General features: G+C 42.3%; 1 protein-coding gene across 50 annotated transcripts in view; it reads right to left on the bottom strand.

Moving 5' to 3' along the window:
* The window catches only part of LRRFIP1 (LRR binding FLII interacting protein 1), a 187,176-nt gene that overhangs the window by 79,992 nt on the left and 82,266 nt on the right, over window positions 1-24,918 (bottom strand). For 30 of the 50 annotated variants that reach the window (XM_077448276.1, XM_077448271.1, XM_077448280.1 and 27 more), the window contains 3 exons: window positions 11,210-11,296; window positions 1,431-1,448; window positions 825-872 (listed from right to left, as the gene is read on the bottom strand). In XM_077448276.1, coding sequence (XP_077304402.1) covers window positions 825-872; window positions 1,431-1,448; window positions 11,210-11,296 — 153 coding nt within the window. Of the gene's footprint in view, window positions 1-824; window positions 873-1,189; window positions 1,363-1,430; window positions 1,449-1,574; window positions 1,835-2,620; window positions 2,897-11,209; window positions 11,297-24,918 lie in introns of those variants that run through there. The other 20 variants (XM_077448266.1, XM_077448273.1, XM_077448279.1 and 17 more) reach the window with 7 other exon arrangements.

The raw sequence follows: 24,918 nt of genomic DNA, 5'->3' as shown, positions 1-24,918 counted from the left end.
GCTGTGATAATTTATCACTGCTTAATAAATTGACATCTCTGTGTATCGGTGAATTTCTAGTACTGTAATCTCGTAAAGTCTCACGAGATTCCAGTATTAGGGGCCGTTCTCCAGTGTTAGAAGCGTTTGTAGATCGCTTCACTCCTCCAAGGGTGAAGCGATCTACTCCGCTTTATAAACTGGCATACAGAGAAGAAAGATCTCCTCTGTTAATGCCGGAGAATGAAGCAGTGAATAGATTTCACTGCTTCATAAAAGGACACCTTGATCTGGACAGTATTTAGGCCCCTTTCACACGGGGCGGAATCCGTCCAAGTGAATCCGCCTGCAGAGTGAGGGATCTCTTCGCTGAACATGACAGGTCCATGTTCTTTATGCAGAGCGTTTTTCCCTCCAATGGTCACCCAATTTAATCAACAGCGGGTGAATGAATCCCGATCCGTCTGTCTTTAGCGGAGCGGATGCCGGCAAGTGACAATCGACACGTCTGCTGACATCCACTGCGCCATAAAGAACAATTGGTGGTGAAATCGTAACCTCCTGAAAAACAAACAGGCAGACCCTGATCGAACCTCTGATGTGAAAGGAGCCTTAGAATTCCAAAATAATACAGAATATTTTGGATTTTAAAAGTTTGTTCATTATTGCTTCTTCATGGCGAGCATAGAACCAGCTTTCACAGTTGCCTTGGGATAGCTACACTTTGAGCATGCAGCTCATAGACATATTCTTCATACAGCGATTTGGCACCGACTGTCTCTGACATTATGCAGCTCACAAGGTTTATTAAACATAACACACAGGGATTGTTCGTTAAAGCCTACCATCCACTGCTCAATGTCACCCCACTTGGCATCCAAACCATAATATTTCTGAAGGAAGAAGAGAAGTGGCAGGTCAGCAAGACTGGTAAACATTTAGAAAAAAGCACATCACACACAGCAAACAATTGATTAGTATACAGCTCCATGCACTAGCTGTCAGGTCAGGATGTCACTATAGGCTACAAGAACAAAACATAAAAGCACAGTACAAATCTATTTTTCTTTTGCATATGCTTGAAATAGAATTGATATAGACATCACAGTAAAATATATTGCCTACACATAAACCCTAAGCTCAAATAGGCAATGTCAACTCCATATAAAACAGAATACCTACATATAATGTGTATGCTTATGTTGATTACCTCAAAACATGCAGTAAAATCCTGGGTGAGGCACCTGTCATTTGAATGACTGTTCTATGAGATGCACCGTAGAATTTCAGGTTACATCATTAACAAGCACAACAAATTCTAGAAACTGTTAAACAATGTCAATACAAAAATAAGCCACACAGCGAATACAGAACAAAAAGAGTGAAGTAAATAAACAGATAACTACCCAGTCATGCATGGAATCACACACACACACACAAACAGACATTACCTTCTGAACCTGGTAGATCTGTATATAGAGAGAAAAGAGAAGAGTCAGAGGGAAACAAGCAAGCAGAGTTATAGTGACAGATGTGTACAGCTAAAAGGAATGTAAACTACAGCAATTTTTTGTTGTTTGTGTCCAATGCCTTACTGGGATTATTACATCAATTGCTACTCTGTCACTGTGTTTCCAGCAAGTACAGTAAACGTTTGCAGTATAACATCGGAGGAGTAAGTTAGCAGAAAGAGATCATGAGTCGGATTTCTCACGGTTGCCTCAGTTACAAAAGAGAAGCTGCAAACAATCTCTCCTGGAGACGGCTCTCTGTGTTGGGAGGTGTTTAAATATGGTGTGGCTATAGACAGTCAATCTCCTCGCAGGGCACCTGCTATCTCTGGAATCTTTCATGGAGAGGCCTGGAGACATTTATATATACACAATCCTAAGAGAGGGGGTGTGGACAACCCCTCAGCCTCCAACACTTGGGATTGGCAGGATCAAGGGTACAATTTAGGTCAGGCTGGCACATGACAAACCTAGAGTATACCACTGGGTCTGTGATTTGAGCTGTGCTGCCGACTTGTGTTACAAGTAACCAGAGCTAGAGATGTAAATGTACTTGTTGTTAATGTGCCAGGCTGCCCATTTTCAGGTCTGTAGTAAAGAACACAATAGGCTCTTTGTAAACTCTTCTAATAAAAAAAAATTTCTTAATATATTACCCACCCAGCGCTGACAAATCCTCTATATGGAGGTTTGCAGTATGTGCAATGCCAACCTAATGGTTCTCTTATTAGTGAATAAAGCAGAGTTGCCCAGCCTGCAAGGTTTGATACAGTTGCACAACTCGGTACATAAACAAAGGTGGCTATTATAACCACCCAGACAGGTCTGAGCACTCTCGTCCAGTCACTGAGAGCTAACAAACACAGGTAATACTCCTCCCTCCCCCTATGTTTTTATACAGAGAGGAAGCTAATGACTTAATCGGATGGAAGCAGGAGGGGTTGTGAGAAGAATCTGCCACTCTTACAATAACGCCAAAGAACAAAAACACTTCTAAAAAGTGATCACATCTCAGGAAAGAATCAGCCCTACACTACCAGCCCAAACCAATAATAGAAAAATATCAGGCAGGATATTTAAAGCTGAGGTTTAGCTAAAAAATGTTTTTCCCTACAGCTTTAGTGACTTACCTGTAATGAGGTATGTCCCACGTAGTGCAGGCTGCAGGATCCCAGAGAAATTCTCCTTTTCCTTGGTGCTGAAGGGGGTGTCTGGGCTGAATTCAATAGAAAAAGCTCCCAACGGGGACCCGCCCCCTCCTCATCCATTGAGAATAGGATGTGCATTGTTTACACTGCATGAAGAACGATCTGTGAATGGAGGAAAGTCGCACGAACGATAAGGTTCTCTTACCCATTTACAGATTGAGCTACATTGATATACAGATCAGGTACACTATGCACTGGCTATTCTCAATGGAGAAGAGGGAGCTTTTTCTACTGTGTTCTCCCCAGTGAGCCAAATCTATTAACTCCCTCAGTGCCAAAGTTCAGTGCCAGGATGAGGTCCTGTCATCAGGCACAGAAGATTTCTTCTGGATCCAGCGGCTTGCATGACATCGGACATACGTCAGTACAGGTACGCTAGAGCGTTAATAAATTCAAAACCAAACACACAATATGTTGCAGCTTACCAATCTTTACAGGTAGTGGCTGCATTCATTTTCTTTTTTTTTGTTTTTTTCTCTGTTTTCACCTGGTGATCTTGCCAGTAACAACATCTCCTGTATTAGAATGCCCTCACTCTGGATGAAGGAGCACAAGGGCACACCTTTGGAGAGCAGCTGTCAGTCTTTTATAATAATGGTATAAAGACATAACGTGCTCTGCTAGTGCGGGATCAGACCGATACTGATAAAGCAGAAGTCCAGGCAAATATATTACACAAATTAATGCAAATATGTATTTATTATTTCTTAAAAGCATTTTTAAAGAAAGCAGTGCAAGTATTTAAATTTTACTTGGTGTCAGCAGTCCCACAGCAGAGCTCAGAGTTGGGGAGGGAGAAGCAGCAAAAGGAAACCAATTTCTTGTGCTGTAGTGCAAAAAGCAAATCAATGTGTTGCTTCTCCTTTTACCGTCCAGGCACATGGAGGTGTTATTGGACTGCAGCACCAAAATGTCAGGTATACTGTATTTCCATACAGGGCTGTACTGTGTAAAACTCCATTAAATGGAAGGAGAAAAAAAAAAAAAAACATTTTTGGCAGGTAAAATGGTCCCTTATATGCAAGTCATCTGTGGTTCTAGCAGTTTGCCTAAAACTCAGCTTTAATGTCTATAAGAAGAAGTAAATTCTTCAGAAATAATCTAGATTATTAATACACAATGCATGCACCAGAATAATGCCCAGGGTTTAATGGTACCGTTTCAGAAATACATTTTCAAGTTAATCCATGAAAAATATTGGCATACTGTAGTATCATAAGCCTCTCCACTTTGTAACTTTAAAGGCGAACTACACCCAAAGCTTGATTGGCTCAGTTTCTCCTGTGGATCACAGACGTGCAGATAGTTTTGCATTTCTGTGACCCATTTTCAGCAGACAACGGGCTGAATCCCGCTCTCAGCTGACGTCGCAGAGCCGGTCCAGGCTCAGGAAAGATTGCAGCCATATGATTGGAATTCACCCAGATGCCTGGACCAGCACCCGGCTCGGCCTCTCAGCAAGCCGCTGAGAGCCTGAGGCAGCCGCTTCCACCCCTCCACAGTCCAGTAAGCTCAGGGGGGGGGGGGGACTGACAGTCACCAGCTCTCTGCTCAAGAAGCACTGAAAACTGAGCGATCTGCTGTCTTTGATTGCTTGGTTCTAAGCCTTAGACCTGGCGGGGGACAGACACAGCCTCTAGGTAAGCATGATTTTAAGAAAACAAAATACCATATTTATTGGTATATAACACACACTTTTTTTCCCCTTAAAATGAGGGGGAAATCGCGGGTGCGTGTTATACGTCGATCCCCCGGTGATTGTGAGCCTCTCGGCCGTTCTTGGTGGCTTTCGGCCGCTCTCGCAGTCCCACGTGAGCTGCCGAGAGCTACCAAGATACGCAGGACATCCGGCTCTGTATCTCAGTGGCGCCATTTTTTTAAATGGCAAGGCTGCAAATGACACCAACAAGGCTGCAGATGGACACTGATAAGGCTGCATTGATGGGCATTTAAATGTAAGTTTTCTTCCTTAAAATTCCCTCCTAAACTTGGGGGGCGCGTTATACGCCGATAAATACGGTAATTCCCATACTTCTCTTTTAAAGTAATTTATTCATCATTTAGAATGATCAGTTGCAGGATTAAATACTTTTAAGATTTAAGAACATAAAATAGGCATGTGTCAAAGCTAACATCCACATTATACTGATTCCAACTTCAATCCATTTCCAAGCGGAGCAGGAAGATTGATAGGAGCTGTAAAATGATTCTGACTTGTAATCAAGCAATATACTTCCAGCAACAACAGTTTTTCATAATATATAGCCAGTCATCCAAAAATAAAAAAAATGGTCTAACTAATAAGGTGCATCTTCAGTAGTAACTAATGTTAAATATCCTATGGTATGATACTATTTTTATTACTGGTATCACCTCCCAAGTAGACAATGATGAATATAAAAATCCTTCTTGCTATAACATTTCTTTGCTGAGTAATAACTAAACTAAGACTTCTAGCACCTTCTCTCCTTCAGCTCAGCTTGTAGCTTCTCCTCCTCCTCTTTCTTATCGGGTTGCCTGATAAGGAAGGATTTCAGCAAACTGTATAATAGGTACAGAAATACTTTACTAACATGACCAACCCTTTCTCAGGAATTTCAATGTTGCAACCATTTTGCAAATTACAATTTCAGACTTTACTAAACAGTCCAAAAGGAAAAGAAAACCAGGCAAGGGATAGCTAATACAGTGTTCCTACCCATCATCTATAGGGTGTAACATTTGATCCACATTATATTGGGCTTTATTGGCAGGAAATGGGCCTTGCGGGTGATGTGAATTCTTTATTCATGTCTGCCTCTGCACATCTCCTCTATGGCAGTTGAAGGCTCACCTGATGAATTTAATGTCAGAGGAGCTGAAAAAGTATAATGTGTTATGCTGCTAAAACAAATGCCCTTCCTGGGAAGTCATTCCCTCCTCCAACCAGGTCATCTCCCTTTTCAACCAGGGTGCCTTCTGGTTTTGCCCTGGCAAAATGTCTAAAAAGTGTCCAAAAATTGTATACAAGCCTGCCTTTTAGATACACAAAGCCAAAGGTTTTCATTGTGCACCATTACAACCTTCTACCGCTGGCATCCCAATAACCAATGGTGTCATTGGTTGATAAGGAGGATGTCATGCACCTGCACAGTATCTTGGTTTGTCCCTCTCCATCAGCAGTGGGGTCACATGAGCTGAGTGAGGGAGACGAGAAACATTGGAATACTTGTCCGTACCAGTGTGCAAAGAGGTTTGCTTTGGAAGAATAATTCCCCTCTAACGTTGGGTGTCCTACATGTGTGGATGTTGCTGCGTTATGTAAACCTATTTGTTTATTTATTTTTTGCATTTTAGAGAGGAGCGCATTGAAAATGGGCAGAACACCAAACATTAGTTGAGAAACACTGGTTTAGGAGGGAAATGGTTCAATCAAGAGGTTTAGTTCGGCTTTAGGCTGAGATAAGCATATTTATAAAACAACTAATTCAACCATGCTTAAAGTGGTTGTAAACCCTTACAAACCACTTTGACCTACAGGTAAGCCTAGATTAAGGCTTACCTGTAGGTCCAAGCAATATCTCCTAAACCTATATGGTTTAGGAGATATTTGCCCGAAAATGGGCACCGCTGTCTACGGCGCATGCGCCGTAGACAGCGGCGCGCAGGCGCACTAAATGCGGCAAGTCCAAGAATGGAGCTGCCTAATTTGTCGACTCCCGTGCGCATGCGCGGGAGTGACGTCATCGCGGCTTCGCCGAATGACAGAGGCGGAGCTGCGAGACGCGACTCCCGTGCGCATGCGCAGGAGTGACGTCATCGCGGCTTCGCCGCTGTCATTCGGCGGAGCTGCGAGATGCCACCAGCAAGATGGATGCGGCGGACTACAGGGGACAGCGGCGACTTCGCTGGCTCCTGTGTCAGGTAAGTGACACATAATGAGCTACTATGCGATGCATAGTAGTCCATTATGCTTTACCTTTGCAGGGAAAAAAAGAGGAAGTAAACCCATCAGGGTTTACTTCCTCTTTAATACAACTCTATTGTTTAATTAAAACACTACTGATGATTTAGTATAGTTTAGTATCGTTTCTAAGGGCATCATGCCATTTTGAAGTTAGGCATCCTATAGGAGGATTCCAAACAATCTGCTAATACATTCAGACATCTAGCAAATATAAGAATAGCCAAATGACCAACCCAGCCTGCAAACTGGCAAAGTTAATTTAAATTCTGGGACTGCAAAGTCCATACATATACAGATGCCATAAACGAACGATTCTTAAACACTACAGAGTCTACTTAGCGCAGAACTTGCCAACCACAGACCGCAAGCATTGTGGTAGCTATTAAAATATTAATTTATTTTGTGGATGGCTTAGGAACACAAGAGTGTGCTTTGTTAGCCCTCAGTTAATGGACTCATATGGTCATCTAAAATTGTATATGTGACAGTAAAGCTGGCCATACATGGAGTGAATTTTGCCCAATTTGAACCAGATAAACTCACTCAATGGATGGCCCTGTTTGCCATCTCCCCCAACACCCCCTCCGGCATCCCTCAACTTAAAAAAATAAATAAAATCTAAAGAGCAAGGTGAAAAATTACAATGTAGCATAGATGGTAGAATCGTTACAGTTAAAACACACACATATACATACATTATAATATATATATATATATATATATATATATATATATATATATATATATATACACATATATATATACACATATATATATATATATATATATATATATATATATATATATATATATATATATATATATATATATATATATATATATATATATATATATATATACATACAAACATACACATACGGTGTTCATGCACAAGGACAGTTGTAGGAATTTTCTATCCTTGGCATACATTTCCAGGAGCTTTCCATGCCTGTGGAAGTGCACATGTTGCACAGAACTATACTGTAACAGCATTTACAAGAGTATGGTAATGTACAGCCATTCACATGTATGGCAAGGTGTATATGGCATGTGCAGTTCCCCCAGCGCAGAAAAATTTACGCTAGGCATTGAAAATTCTGCAGGCACGAACTGTAAAAAATATAACCGTGATCCAGCAACTCGGCACTGAGGCCGGGTTCACACCGCTGCGATGCGGGAACGCCGCAAATCCGCGGCGTTTTCCCGCATCGCATTACTCCCACCGGCAGTTCACACTGCCCTATGCGGACGGCTGGGAGTGTCAATGATATGTTAATGACACCCCTAGATCCGTCCGCATATCGCAGTGCGATCTGCCGACTCGCACAGGAATCGGATCGCGTGTGAACCCCCATGCGATCCGATTCTGTTGCGGACCAAAAATAGGGTCCCGTGCGAGTTTGCTGCGGGAGCGATGCGAATTCAGCCATACTATCTGTATGGCTGAACTCGCATCGCTACGGAGATCGGATGTGATTTGCGGTGCGAATCACATCCGGATCTCCCCCCGCAGCAGTGTGAACCCAGCCTGAGAAGCAGACAAGAAAGAAAGAATCACCAACACGTAAACAGCATTTTGTTCAAGCAGTAACGTGACAGAAGAAAGCTTGGCGGTCCCAAGTAAAAATATCTCCATATTTAAAATTTGTGTAAGAAAGGCAAGGCAAATGAGCTAGATATAAAACTGTATGAAAAAAATTCAAACCACCCAGACTATACACATTTGCATAAATACATTCCTAGCACATAACTAATATACTGTATACTATACTTTTAGGGGCTAAAAAATAAATAAAAATAAAAAAAAAACATGCCTGACAATGGGGTTTGTTTACTAAAACTGAAGAGTGCAAAATCAGGCTCACTTCTGCATAGAAACCAATCAGCTTCCAAGGTTTTATTGCCAAAGCTAAATTGCACAAGCTGAGGTTAGAAGCCGAAGTGAGCCCGATTTTGCATTCTCTAGCTTTAGTAAATAAACCCCAATGTCTTTTTGGGGCTATTGGTAAGTGTGAATGCAATGGATTCTTAAAGTATAACTAAAAGGAAAAACTTTTTTTTGTTTTGGATAGAGGAGAGAGGGGTTAGAACCCGTCAGGTCTTTATAGCTGTCTGGGCCCCATGAAGGAAATTCACGGGGGCACAGGAAACGATTTGTCCCATTTATCATTATCAGTGAAAGTAAAAGAAGAGTCCCAAGAGGGACATTCATTCTGTGGACCTGGGGGGCCTCAAGGGATAACCTTAATTTGCTGAGATTTACACTCACTTCCTGATTTTGCTGTGGGACAGGAAGTGAAAGGAAATTTCCACAATGGAAAAAAGCAAAATAAATAAAATAAACCTTACAGGGGTGAGAATAAATGGAAAAAAAAAAATGTTTTGCCTATAGTTCTACTTTAAGCTATCCATACACAGCTTGAATGCCTGTGAAATTAGCAAAAATTAAAGCTGTGGGTAACCTTGACAACGCCACTTGGCTCAACAAACTTTGAAGATTTAAAGGAGCTGAGTGGCTAAACAGTGACTGCAGTCTGCAACTATCAGATGCAGTCACTGTTCAGGAATTCAAGCAGAATTGTATGTCACGACCGTTTGAATACAATAGCAAAGATGATGTCTCCATCTATGCAGTTTAACATTGATGGAGAAGTTGGTGTGTATGGCTTGCTTACACTGTCTAGCAGTGTGGGGGAAAAAAAAACTACTATACAAGCATCATGAACAACATCTTTGGCCCACAGTTACAGGTCTGTATGAAGAAACTGACCCTGGATGATACCTGAACTAGAGATAGAAACAGTCTTGGGGGGGGGGGGGGGGGGGGGGTTATTGTTAGCAATTCTCAATAACAAGCAAAAAACCAAAAGAACTGTTTGGTTTGCTGCTGAATGCCATTTTGGAAACACAGTAGCTTTGGAAATGCTAAGAAAAGTAGTCCATTGCAAGCATATTAATTTGCCTTTTCACCTTCTTCCAAGATGTGCTAGGCCAGCATCTAATACACAAGGAGTGCAGAAATAGGTATACGTTGACCATACAGTATTTTAACAGTCTCAGATTCAGAGCAATTCAAACTAAAAACTAGATAGAAAATAAAGGAGGCTGTGCAAAGATTTTTTTTTCTCATTCAGCAGGTGGAACCAAAAGAAAGCAAACAGATTCCTTCATCCTTGCTGAACAATAGGGATGGACGAATTCCCCTACTGGGATATTGTATGACAGGCAACAGAATACCCAAGCCTCTGATTGGATGCAGCCCCTGTTTTTGAAGGAAAATTCTTGGGAAAAGAAGGTTCTAAGAAAGTTTGTTCATTTTTCCACTCATTAGTGGGGTCAAATCGATGTTCGTTTTCAACTGTGGTGAAGTTGAAAAAATTCTTCTCAAAAGAACAAATTTCTAGCAGTGTATGCGGTTTTCGTTCACTAAAGTCCATTTACTCCAAAATTGAATGTTCAAAAGCAAATGAAAGCTTCCCAACAACAACCTTTTTCCTAAGAATTTGCGTTTGAAATACTATTCATTTATGGCCTTTAAAGCTAAACTCCAGGCATATAGTAATGAATGTGTTTAATATAACAAAATGAAAATGCACATCAGGATGGTTGCTTACAGAACCCCTCTCCCTCTCCTGCCAGGGCTGTTTGCGGTGTGTCATAGCATCTTTTAGAAAAGGAAGTCACATATACAAATCCTTTGTAAGGTTAACAATGAATTCCGGGTATGGATATTGTTGCATAGGTTCAGTGCAGCGGCTGCACTGTGAACACAGGTGGTCACTCATTTTGCATGGGCATCATTCAGAGATTGCTTTGCATATTCTCAATAAATGTAAAATGTTCTCTGATTCAATAAGATGGAGAGGCAAGGCGGTGATGTCATGATGTCATGATCTACATCTTGTCCAATCAGAAAACTATTTGCACTCACTAAGAAAATGCAAAGTGTTTTCTGAACGACAAGCAGGTATACCTCAAATTCATTTTAAAAATAGTATACAGTATATATATTATATATCTCCCGTTTCCCCAAAAATAAGACCTAGCGTGCTTGTCGGTGATGGCTGCAATATAAGCCCTACCCTGTTTCCCTGAAAATAAGACCTACAAGGACTTTAATTAGGGCTTATTTGGGGGGTAGGGCTTATATTGCAGCCATCACAGACAATCATGCTAGGTCTTATTTTCGGGGAAACTGTACACACACAAAGGAGATAGTGACATATATATATATATATACACACATATATATACATACTATATATATATATATATATATATATATATATATATATATATATATATATACACACACACACACACACATATACATATATATATACACATATATATATATATATATATATATACACACACATACATATATACACATACATAAAAAAAAATTCCCATCTGTGTATTTAATGATTTACCTAAAGTTTAGCTTTAGATGAAGGTGTAGAACACAGGCTCCCCCATCCCCCCACAATCCAAAAATGTAAAAAGAAAGCAGAACAGTAACATTGTGAATACAAAACAGGGATCTGTGTATAGTTTGTTTTTACCTCTTTCTGTTGTCGCTCCAGCTCTTTCATTCGAATTTCTCTTGCTTCAGCCCGTGCAGCTCTCTTTGCTGCCAACCTTGCCTCTGCCTGTCAAAACAAATATATAATTTTTATATTTTAATAATTATCCAGCAGGCTTCAAATGGAGATCCCCCCCAAAACATCCACTATCATTACTATTTATAGAACAGCACAGTGGCTAAACGGTTAGCACTTTCAGCGAGCAGCTCTAGGGTCCCAACCATGGCATTACCTGCCTGGAGCTTGCATGTTACCCTTCTGCCTGTATGGGTTCCCTCCAGGTACCCTGGTTTCTTCCCACTCTCCAAAGAAATGCTGGTAGGTACATTGGCTCTTGTCTAAATTGGCCCTAGTATGTGTATGTATGAAACAGAGTTAGAGACCTTGAATTGTAAGCTCCTTGAGGGCAGGGATTAATGTAAATTTACAATACATATGTAAAGTGCTGTGTAAATTGATGGCCCTATATTATTATTATACAGGATTTATATAGTGCCAACAGTTTACGCAGCGCTTTACAATATAAAAGGGAGACAATACAGTTACAATACAATAAAACAAGAGGATTAAGAGGGCCCTGCTTAGAAGAGCTTACCATCTAATAAGGAGAAGTACCTGTAATAATTAAGAAGGTTCTAACATATTTCTGGAAATAACTGGGTGTAATATGCAAACAAAGACCAACATCAAAGAAAGAATACTGCATATAAATCAACAGCTTAAGTGCCCTTTCACACTGAGCTGCGTGTAGCGCTAGCGGTAAAGCGCCACTAGTTTTAGTGGCACTATTCGGCCACTAGTGGGGCGCTTTTCACTCCCGCTAGCGCCCCAAGGGTTAAAAGGCGCCTGAAGCGTGTTGTAGGCACTTCGGGCAGTGGTGCCCATGCATTTCAATGGGCAGGGACTATGGAGAAGCGGTGTATACACCGCTCCTCCATCACCCCAAAGATGCTGCTTGCAGGACTTTAACATCCTGCCACGCAGCACCCCTGTGTGAAAGTACTCGAGCTTTCACATTGGGGTGGCAGGGGACGCGTTTTACATTCGCTATTTTGAGCCCTTTAGCACCTTAAAAAAAACCTCAGTGTGAAAAGGGTCTTAATGTTAGTACAGTGACCTTGGTATGCTGAATTGAATTCTAAAAACAAGACTTGCTATATCGCATTTTAATGTTCTCCTCAAGTGTGCATGGTTTTACTTCCATATGAAGCAAACCTTCACTCTCTTATTTGCATGTGGTTCAAAATTATAAATACATTTATTTTATATAATAATATATATATATATATATATATACACAAATAATCACACATTTCATGAGAGCCTCAGACCCCAAGAGTCAATCCTCCAGGCCCCGACCAGCAGTCCTCTATTTATGACAGTATTCTGTAGAGTGCTGTAGAATAGGTCAGCACTATATCATTTTGGAAAACAAAACAAACCATAGATGGAAACAGAAGAAGTGAAGCAACTACATAAGCAAAGTACAGCACAGAAAGAACCTAGTCTATCTCACTTCAGAAAAAAATATTTAGTGTAACTTTAAAAGCGTCACTTCACGCACAGTGATTTTTAAAAGGTTTAAACCTTTAGGCCTCATGTACACTGGGCAGTTGAAAACCTCTTCTGAATGCTGGAAACTGACAGCTGATGTCCATTTTTTTTTTTTACATACTGTGTTTAGCGGCAGTTATCAGCAGTTGAGGTTAGAAGCTTTTTTAACCACTTCCCGCCCGGCAGTCATTTTGCTATAGGCTGGGTGGTTCAGTTATCCTGACTGGGCGCCATGACGTCCTTCAGGATAACAGCCGCAGAGCGCCCGTGGGGGAGCACATCGCGGCGATCGGTGGTGCAGTGTGTCAGTCTGACACACCGCTACACCGTTCTTGGTAAAGAGCCTCCGACGGAGGCTCTTTACCACGTAATCAGCCGTGTCCAATCACGGCTGGTCACGACGTCAACAGGAAAAGCCATTGATTGTCAGACACGAGTGAGGAAAAGCCAGACGCGAGTAGAGGCGAGCCGAATGGCAGCTCTCCTGACAGGGGGAGTCTGCGCCGATTATCAGCACAGCACCCCCTCGGATGCCCCGACTAGACCGCCAGGACCACCAGGGAAGGGGGCAACATGTGGATGGCCAGGTATGTACCCCATGGCCATCCACATGTGCAAATTATGCCCAATCTGTGCCAATCAGTGCCCACAAATGGGCACTGACTGGAACCATTATATAACGTGTTGCCCAGCAATGTCACCCATCAGTGTCAGTGCCACCCAGTGTCTATCAGTGCCCATCCGTGCCACCTACCTGTGCCACCCATAAGTGCCCATCAGTGCTGCATACCAGTGCTCATCAGTGCAGCCATATCAGTGGCTGTCAATGAAGAAATCGTACTTATTTACAAAAAAATGTAACAGAAACAAAGGAAACGTGTTTTTTTCCAAATTTTCAGTCTTTTTTTATTTGTTGCGCAAAAAATACAAACCGTAGAGGTGATCAAATACCACCAAAAGAAAGCTCTATTTGTGGGAACTAAAGGAAAAAAAAAATAGTTTGGATACAGTGTTGTATGACCGCGCAATTGTCATTCAAATTGCGACAGTGCTGAAAGATGAAAATTGGCCTCAGCAGGAAGGTGTCTAAGTGCCCTGTATTGAAGTGGTTAAAGAACCTCAGGAGACCCTCAAAATGTCCACAAAGCAGGCAAAAGAGAGAAGAGAGTGCAGTGTGCTTTAACTATGGATTTTCTCTCTGCCCGTCTCTCCATCTCTCTCGCCCTCTCTGCCCGTCTCTCCCACAATTTAAAATAGCAGCAAATCACAGGACGCCTGTGCGATCCCTATCAATTCCAATGGAACACAGATACCAGTGCGATTATGCAGCGAATTGTTGGGTGACATCCGCGGTAAAATCATGCAAACAGAACTGCAGGACGCCGGTCGCCCAAAAGTAGTACAAGAACTTGTTGCCCAACGAAGCGCGGCAAAATTAGTGGCACGATTGGGCCATTGAAAGTGACGGAGATCAAACGGGCACCCCAAAATTTAAAATCGTGGGCAGAATCGCGGCAAGTGGGCTTACGATTCTGAATGCCAAGATGTGAACTAAACCTTAAAAAAAGGGGTTGTAAACCCTTGTGTTTTTTCGCCCTAATGCATCCTATACATTAAGCTGAAAAAAATAAAAATAAATAAAAACTGTCAGTGACCGGTACCTCCATAAACTGGTCCTTTAAGGACTGAGATACTGTAATCGCTGCCAGTGCAGGCTAAACCCGAGAGCGAAATATAGCTTTAAAAAAGGAATTCCAACTTCTTATCTGTTGGATCCTTTAGCATACGAGCATTGTCTACTGGACAAGTCAAGTACAGAGGATATAGCAGCGTCAACTGCTGGAAATCCCAATTTCTTATAGAACTTTTCCTCCATAGGAGAAAGTTTCGAAAACATTTTTGGACAAAGAAAAAACTGTTTATCTGGGTGCTCCCACTCAGAATACATAAGCTTTTTTAGCCAAGAATGGATAGGAGAAGCATGAACAGATTGAGGAGGCTTTAGTAAACCCAAACCAGAAGGGGGCTCATCGACTGACTGTGCTTATTGGCAGTAAAAATGTGGAGCGGACCAATTCAGTGAGAGACTGTACCAACCACCTTTCGTGCGAGCCTAATCCTTTCCTACTAGGTTCTTTGGACATCAGCCTCTTCTTGGTCCCTTGAGAGAAATTAGTCATCTCTCGCCCCTTGTTCCTCAGCATGAGGGTCTTGAGCAATGGACAGAGACCTGGTATGCTTAGTCCCAGTGTGGGATACGATTAAAGCATCAATTTTTTTGCTCCAAACTTAGACTGGTTGGAGAAAAAAACCTCCTTAGTCATATATACAGGGGCTGTAAGGCTCAAAGCAGGTGCAACCCTTGCCCCTACTGATGGCTCATTCTGACCAGCCATATTACTCTCAGGAGAGGATGACCTCTTTTTTGAGATGGGTCTAGGCTCCCTAGTGACTATAGTCATTCTAGAGCCCTTTTTTGAGGTGATTTTAACCTCCCTTCCGACCATAGCCTGATGCACAAGTACTACCAGAAGGAATGCATGCATTGCTTGAGCAATAGTCCAGCTCTGCTGCTACTATTAATGATCAGCCTTATGCAGTAGCAAATGTGTCAAAGTAATGTCACCAAACCTCATATATACCTTCACTCTCGTGTCCCTCCACAGCTTGAAACAGCAAAAATGGTGCCTTTAAAAACACACATTCTCCGCACTGAGCATTGGAGGACGCCAACGTCGGGCTAAGCCCTGCCCCCCACGTCGCTACGGCCCTTCCTCTCTCCGACCCGGGGACCTAGAAGTCGCTGAGCGGCATGCCATTCACGCTTCTTTTTTTCTTTGAGCGCCCTTTCCCTGAAGAAAAAAAAACAGCACAGGGGGGCGTCTGATGGGGAGGCAAAACCCCTGCAGACTTACTGGAGGTCTGCTGTTGGCCAGAGGAAGAGAAAAATGCTGTTTCCTGGACACATCGTGGGCTCTCTGAGAAGCATGAGACTTAAGTGCTCTATACAGCCCCCAGTGGTGACACATAGGCATGACAACATTTACTAATTAAAAGGAGACATTCATTAGAAAATGTCTTAGAAAAACTCCTTTACCTTTCCCGCCACTGGGTTTTCTGTGGTAAACCAACAGACCCAATCTTCACCCTTCACGGTGGGTTCCATTAAACCTTCAGGAGCTGGGGATCCTCGAGGACACCTACAATCTTGGACCTGTAATAGCACCTCCACCAATAAAACTTTATGGCCTTAATACCAAAAAGTACTGGATCCCGGGGTTGAGCGCTCTAAAGAGAGAAGCGCTTCAGGCAAGAACTCGTTTCTTCGGATACGAGGCCTGGGTACCATTCAATTCGGTACTCGGGACCAACACCTTAGACACTGGCGAAAAACCAGTGGGAGGGGGTTATATAGGGAGTGCCCTTTTTACATTTAGGGCGCGCCAGTGTCCATCACTTGAAGGTGGCCTATAACCCACATAGTAACTACTATGGCTCTGTGTCCCGTGATATACGATAAGAAAGGAGTTTGTTTGAAATCTTTGCCAATTAAAAAAAAAAAACGCACACCACACACACACACAAATATACACACCTTTGCCATGACACTCAAAATTTAGCTCAGGTGCATCCTGTTTCAGCTAATCATCCTTGAGATATTTCTACAACTTGATTGGGGTCCACCTGTGGTAAATTCAGCTGAGTGGACACGATTTGGAAAGGCACACACCTGTCTATATAAGGTTCCACAGTTAATGCATGTCAGAGCACAAATCAAGCCTACGAGAGTCAAACTGGGACAGTCTGGCCCTTGGTTTTCTCTATGACCAACTTCTGGCGCCAGCAGATCCCTTCTCTGGCTCGCTGATTGTACAGGCAGGCCTGTAGAAGCACCGAAAGCTGGCTGAAAGAAATTATACCTTAATGATGCCTGCTGCAGGCATCATTCAGCTATAACCACTGAAAGTCCAGGACGTCATATGATGTTCTGCGGTATGGAAGTGATTAAAGGTATTGTAAAGGTTATTTCTCGCACATGGCATGTGTATACCACAAATAATGCCCCAAAATACATTCTGCTAATCCTCCTGAGTATTGCGATACCACGTGTGGGACTTTTCCACAGCCTAGCCACATAGAGAGGCCCAACATGCAGGGACACGTGTCATCACGTGTTTTAGGAGCATAAATTACATATCTAACTTGTTGACTATTAAACTTTTGAAGGCCCTGGAGGACCAGGACAATGACACGTGACACTGACGTGGCACTGATGACAGATAGCACTGACACACACTTATATGTGGCACTGGGGACAGATGGCGGGACATGTGGCACTTTATTTCCGGGGGGGGGGGGCTACACTGACCACTGCAGCGGTTCATCTCTCCCTGCTCACACACTGTCTCTGTGTGAGGAGGGAGAGCCGGCGATGAGAGATGATCACATATGTTTACATACGAGATAATTTCTCACTGGACACGCTGATCGCTCTGTATACAGCGCTGTGATTGGCCATTTACAGCGATCTGTGACTGGCTGTGTCCAAGGGACACGACCAGCACAGGACTTCCCTGATGCGCGCCCGCAGGAGCGTGCATTACAGAAGTAAACAGGAGGGTGTCGAGGGACGGCCTCCCGTACTGCAGCCGTCTTTCGGCTATAGCGCGGACGCCTAGTGGTTAAACAACATGCCATACTTGCCTCCATTGTGCAGTTCGTTTTGCATAGAGTGGCCCCGATCCTCCTCTTCTGGGGTCCCTCGATGGCCCCTAAACGGGAGGAGGGGGGGGCAAGAGCTGCTTTTGGGTGACAAGCTTTGAGCATTGCAGTTTGCCACACAACAAAACCGCACCACACCGCATTTAGTTATGTTTGAAAATGAATGGCACCCGAACACACGTGGTGCGTTTTGTCATTATTGCACTGCAATTTGGGCTCTGAGGCAGAATCACAGCAGAGATTATTAAAACGCCAGATATTAACTGGGCCTAAAAGCTTTTAATACATATCTTCATTTATGTTCTAGTTTTAAAAAATATAGTTACATAATTACAGTACATAAGAAACCACGGCTTGCTATGGGGGCACCCGCTGGGAGAAGTGGACAGTATAACATTCTTTTTTAATTAAAGAAAAAAAAAAAAAACTTTTGCCTTTTGAATCATTTAAAGTGGTTAAAAACCCTTTCATATTCCTTTCCTGAAAGGATTTCTTAAAAAATAACAAGATAAATAGATGTCAATGCTGGAGACTTAACTAATCTTTCATTTAGCCTGAAACAAAATAGGCTGATAATCTTGTGTCATTACAGGTGGGTCTGCGTACAAGGTGGAAGGACAGCAAATGATTAAAAAGACAAGCAACCCAAAAAGCTTTTTAAACAACTCATCCGCCCACAGGAAGGAAGGAAGAAAAAAATTAACACACACATTTAACTAACACAGGAAACCTGAGAATGACAGCAACCCCAACTATACACGCTACTGAAAAAACGTAATACAGCGGGGCACAGGACAAGAAACCTCTTCCATAACTGGAGAGCACAAAAAGAATTCAGTCTTTGAAATGTATACACACCTCTGAGTCTGCCTAATGTAAATACCCCTTTTTAATGTGCACAAGTGTTTGGAAAAAAGAAAACAAGGTTACATTTACAAACCTAGTATTTAAATATATTCACAATATTAACAAAAGTATTGGGGCGCCTGCCTTTACACGCATATGAACTTTTAATATAAGCGGAAAGGGTTAAAGGTGGATGTGGCACGCAACACACAAAAACAAGATGACTTGTTCCTCTTTTCCTCCATGCTTCCTATGGTACATATTACTAGAGTATATATTAAGGTGCTTCACTCCGTGCTCTCCTATTTATAATGCACTCACCGCTCCCCGTGACGCCTTGATGGTGAAACACATAGGACGGAGCCACAGTGTCATTGCGTCTAGGGATCGATCGATTAATGGTAAGGCTGATTACTGTAGGCCAATATCAGCATTTTTTCGAAACATCGGTCCCAAACTAGACCGATATAGGTCTCCGCGGGCATCTTTTTGGGGCCCAGAAGCCTGCAGACCCAGTGCACAGGAGGGCGCAGGACACGCACACATCATTACGCCACTGGGCCTAACGGTCTGAGTCTGAAAGGCCCCCCTCGCCTCAAGGCTCGGATAGACAGCAGGGTGCCAGGCCAGCAAGCCAGCCACAGCAGGGTGCCAGCCAACATGTCACCCACAGCAGGGTGCAGACAGAGAAAACCGCTCCAGGTGTCTGAGCCACAATATCTCCTCCCCCAGCAGGTACGGGTGACGGCTCAGTATGCAAATAGCATATAGCAAAGATTATAATCTTGATGGCCAAACTTCGACAAAAATCTCTTTATTAATAACAGTCCATACAGAAACAAGGCTAAAACAGATCGCCAATACGTTTCACACGGTAACTACTGGTGCTTACTCATAGCTAGATCTTAAACTAACAACAATGACTTATAGAACCACATACCAATACATACAACATGGGCTTAACTGAAAGACTGGCATACACCCATGGCAGGTGGCAATCTGGCTTAGATCAACACCAAGATAAACACTGAGGTGAATCAGCTGGAACTAAGATTTTCATAGCAGTCTCATTGTTGGTGATGTGGTTTAGGCAACAAACTCCAAATCCTTACTTTGATACATACGTTTCATAATATAAGGATTTGCCAGTAAACGACAACTCGCCAAGAAAAAAAAAAAAAAAAAAAAAAAAAAACAGACAATAAAACCATCAGAAGAAAACGAGGCACATGTATTGACGTGTACATATGTACATTGAAGCTGGTGGGGGGGATTGATGTGCAGCACTTGTAAAAAGAAACCCTGACATAAAGTTATATTAGGTAACAAATTTAAAATATTATGCTTATGTGTATTTCATACATGAAAATTAGCCTGTAGGGTTTTCAGCACAAATAAACCCCCGGCCAAATGCAGAACACTCCTGACACCGTCATCAGACATAATCTCCCACGATGCTGACATTTTAAATATCTTCTGAAGTCAAATCTGATGAATCCGAAGCATTCTGATTTGAGAATATGTATGCGCATCAGGGGACAAGGAGAGAGTATATTGTTGTAGTAACAAAAAATGCCAATATAAAAGTATGGCATCTACATAACATAGGTATACACATACAGGTGCACATTGCACAACATTTTTCAAAAGTGTATTCTTTATATATATTTATATAACCAGTGTAGTGGTACGAATTACCACGCTCACTGGTTTTGATCCGAATTGAAGTGTTTGAACGACAATCACCATTGTCTAAAAAAAAACAACTAGCTATGCACCCTATTGGAATTCACATGAAAACCCATTTTAGACCCAAATAGGTCGATATAAGAGATTACTCATAATAATGAGTGACATCCCACTCAAAGTTCATATCTGATGGTATCCTGGTGTTAAAAAAAGAAGATCCAATAAACTTCTTTTTACACAAGATCTTGAACTTGTCTCCTCTAAATGGTGAGACTATTTTTTCAACTGCCTGAATGACTAGATCGGAAACATCTTTATGGTGTATTTCATTCCAATGCCTGGCCACATTGGTGTTGTGATCTTTTTGTATGTCATACAAGTGGTCCTCAAGTCAATCACGCAACCTGCGTGTCGTTCGGCCAAACATACTGCATACGGCATGACTTGCATGTAATGACATACACCAGGTATCTTGTGCTACAATTAATGAAAAATTTTATTCTGGATGATTTGTTGAAGGCAGTGGCTTGAATATCCCCCTTCAAAACATGCGAACAACATGAACACCCGTTGGACCCACATGGAAAGGTGCCCTTGAACTGTAGCCAGTGTGGTCATACTTGTTTACTTGTATAAAGACTGGGTGACAGAGTTCTACCCAAGGTGGTGGCTCTACGCGATTTAGCCCCTTTACAGAGAATTTCAGCATTAACTGGATCATTGGATAAAACTGGTAGATATTTTAAAACAATATTTTTTGATTTTATTGAACTCCAAGCTGAATAGGGTGAAGAAGACAGCGGTAAGGATCCTGCCTCAATTTTTTTGTAATAGTGCGTTTGTTCCTATTTTTATCCAGATTTTTAATTTTGTCACTCGTTTTATTGCCTTTACCATCGTAGCAAATGTTCCCGTGGAGCGTTATCAGCAATATTTATGGCTCTATGTAATATTGTTTTATAATAGCCTCTGTCTTCAACTTGTTTAAACATAATCTCTGCCTCCCATTTATAATCATTGCTGTCCTTACAAATCCATTTCAGTCTCAAAAATTGTCCAAACGGGGATTCCTCTTATGCCGCCTACACACAACCAAACTTTCCGTCACAATAAACCGACGGTCTTCCCGACGGAGTTCCGCTGAAACGGACTTGCTTACACACGATCACACCAAAGTCCGTTAGTTTAGAACGCGATGACGTACAACGGGACTAGAAAAAAGGAAGTTCAAAAGCCAGTAGCCAATAGCTGCCCTTGCGTCGCTTTTGGTCCATCGGAATAGCATACAGACGAACTGTTTTCCCGATAGGAACTGATTGCGTCAGAAAGCTTTAAAACATGTTCTATTTCTAGGTCCGTCAGAATTTCTGAAAAGTCAGCTAAAGCCCACACACAATCGCAATATCCAATGAAATCATTCCGTGTGACTTTTTCTGCCTGAAAATCCGGTCGTGTACGTGGCATTAGGGTGCGTTTGGGGTGGCTGGAATCCGCATGTAGGAGCGCATTGCCAGCCGTGGAAGAGACTTCTCACTCTTCTGCATTCTCCTTCTAACCTAACATCCAGGAAATCAACCAAGATGGAGCTACTGCAACCTGTGAATCTCAGACTTAAATAGTTATCGTTTAGAAACGATAAACATTCTTCCAGGCTACCAGCTTTTTTTAGAAACAACAAACAAGTCATCTATGTAGCGACAGTAGAAAAGGATGTCAGAATGACAGGGGCTATCACATGTGGGACCTCTCCCACCATCCCATGTAGAGACTGGCAAGGGAAGGGGAGAACTTGGCTCCCATCGAGGCCACGCATCTCGGCAGGTAATAGTCCCTGTCAAACATGAAGTAATTATGTGAGGAGGTATTCCATACTCAATAGAACGAACTCCTTATGTACCAATGAATAGCCACTGTATCTCGACAAGAAGACGCACACTGCCCGCAAACCCACAGAATGGGGGATACTCAAGTACAAGCTTGTGACATCACAAGTCACCCGTCTAAACCCATTATTCCATGTGAAATCCCCAAATTTAGTGAGGAGTTGTTTTGTGTCCCTAAGGTAGCCCAGAAGGGTGACAACTAAAGGCTGTAACTGATAGTCAATCCATTGACCCAAGCGTTCATTCAATGAGCCTATGCCAGCCACAATTGGTCTACCTATTAGGGGTTACATCCTTTGTGAACTTTGGGCAAAAAATTTAAAAAAAAATTGAAAATGGGTTTAATGGGGTATTCTGGAATGAACATATCTTTTTCCATACTTGTGAATATGCCATCTGTGACTCCCCTGTTTAAGAATGATAGTTCTTTCATAAATGATTGTGTGGGATCACCTCTGAGGCGTGTGTATGTTTCAGAGTCAGATAGCTAATGCATAGACTCGGCCTTGTATGCCTCACTATCCATGATGACCATTAGCCCTCCTTTGTCTGCATTTCTAATGACAATACTGTCATCAGCTTTGAAATCTTTTATTGCCATTTTCTCATCTGCAGTGAGATTATCCGGCATACAACTCACCACAGACTTGGGGGCTAGGCGAGTCAAATCCTCAGTCTCTGGAACTGATCCATATCCATGCCACGTGAACCAACAGAGTAAAAATCTGATCTCACTTTAACCACTTCAGCCCCAGAAGAATTTACCCCTTTCCTGACCAGAGCACTTTTTGCAATACAGCACTGTGTCGCGTTAACTGGCAACTGGGCGATCGTGCGACGTTGTACCCAAACAAAATTGATGTCCTTTTTTCCCCCACAAATAGAGCTTTCGTTTGGTGGTATTTGACCTCACCTCACCTCATCACCTCTGCGGTTTTTATTTTTTGTGCTATAAACAAAAAAAAGAGCGACAATTTAAAAAATAATAATAATTTTTTCCTCAGTTTTTGGTAAAAAACACAAACCAAGTGAGCATGGGATCAACTGCAAAATACAAAAATACGTCAAATCTTTGGGCCCATCTAAGGCTTCATGTACACAGGACATTTTTACAACCTCTTACCGCCTTATGCCATGTACACGCGACCAGACTTTCCAGCAGACTAGGTCCGATAGTCTTCCCGACTGACTTTTCAGCGGAGTTCCGACGGACTTTCCGAACGGACTTGGCCACACACAATCACACTAAAGTTAGACGGATTTGAATGCGATGACGTACGACCGGACTAGAATAAGGAAGTTCATAGCCAGTAGCCAACAGCTGCCCTAGCATCGGTTTTTGTCCGTCGGACTGGCATACAGACGAACGGATTTTTTCCACCAGACTCAAGTCCATCGGAAAGATTTGAAACATGTTCTAAATCTAAAGTCCATCTGATTTTTCAACAGCAATGAAGCCCACTCACGGTCGAATTGTCCGACGGATTCGCTCCCTCAGACCTTTGCTATCGAAAAGTCCAGCCGTGTGTACATGGCATTAGAGTTCATGTTGAATTAGATAATGAAGTACAGAAAAAAACTGAATCACAAAGTGAAATACCACAATTCTACCAAAACAATAAAAAATATGTTTCAGAAAAAAAGCTAAGTGGCTAAATTAGGATGGAAGATCCCAACATCTGAACAAAGAAATCACAGAGATGGTTACAGATAACTAGTCATTTACAATGGTGTCTGACTCTGGATTTGTGGTCGATGTCCATAGCTGAGCAAAGATACTCACTGAGGAGTGAAAAGTATTATCAAACCGAAATGCCGGCAAAGAGTCACCAAAATAGGTAGTTGAGATAGTAAAGGCTATACTGCAACCAGAGAATGCTTGAAACTCACTCATTCATTCATTCATGACTGACTACTGGTCAGGACCAACATAGTAACTAATGATTCTAAAGGCCCATACACACAATCAGACTTTTTGACAACAAAAATGCAAATTAGCTGTTTTGGAGCAACATCCGACCGTGTGTACGCTCCATCGGACAAACTTTTTCAGTTTTCATCTGACTTTTGTTGGCTGTGCGAACGGACAAATTTTTTGACAACATAAATCCGATGGAGCAAAGTCTGATCATTTGTACACAAAACCATCTGACTTTTGTACAAACCCGCATGCTCAGAACCAATGCAAAAGATCAGGCAATACAGAAGTTGACCAAAAGTGGCGCTGGAGTAATTGAACGTGCTCTTTTGAAGTGTCGTCAGTACGATGAAACATCACTACGTTCGTGTTTGTTGCCTAAAAAGTCAGATCGTGCATATGCAATACAAACTTACAGCCAACGCCCTTTGTACAAAAGTCCATGGGAAAGTTTGTACAAAGTCCGATTGTGTGTATGAAGCTTTACATGCCACTTCCTTGACAGTGGATGGACAAAAAGGCAAATGGTGTTGAATACAAAGGTGATGCAAGGATCCCACACTGGGGAGTACATTAGAGAAATGTTTCTAGGCATGCTTCAAGACTGGGAAATAAACAAAGCTCAAGTGATGCTTGTGCTTCATGACAGCGGCACAAACACGGTGAAAGGAATGAGGTTTGCTGAAGCGTCAGACCTCGGTTGCATGGCACACACCCTGCAACTTGTGGTAAAATGGTCTGTCAAGCCAGAGTGCTTTGATAGATATAATTGGCATGCTGGCCATTTCCACCATTCAGTCTTTGTAACGCAGCAACTGAGGTGCATTCAGGCAGACCTTGGCCTACCCAAAAACAGCCCAATTCAGGCTGTTCCAGATCTTGCTGGGGTGGAATGCATGCTGAGAGGTGGAGAGACTGTGTCTCAATTCCGGCTAAAGATTGCTGTACTTGTTGGTGCTAACAGACGAGCACCTTAATGTGTGTGTGAGCACTTCTATTTCCCTACTGGTGTTTGATCAACATTTAAAACATATTGCGCTGTGTGATTATTTCTGTTTACACCAAGTCAAACAGCC

This window comes from Lithobates pipiens, unplaced genomic scaffold (genome assembly GCF_037356315.1).
Source record: "Lithobates pipiens isolate NorthernLeopardFrog02 unplaced genomic scaffold, aLitPip1_a1.2 Scaffold_22, whole genome shotgun sequence".
In the NCBI taxonomy this organism is placed as follows: domain Eukaryota; kingdom Metazoa; phylum Chordata; class Amphibia; order Anura; family Ranidae; genus Lithobates; species Lithobates pipiens.
Note: the sequence above shows the minus strand (reverse complement) of the source record. Positions and strands in the feature narration are given on the sequence as shown.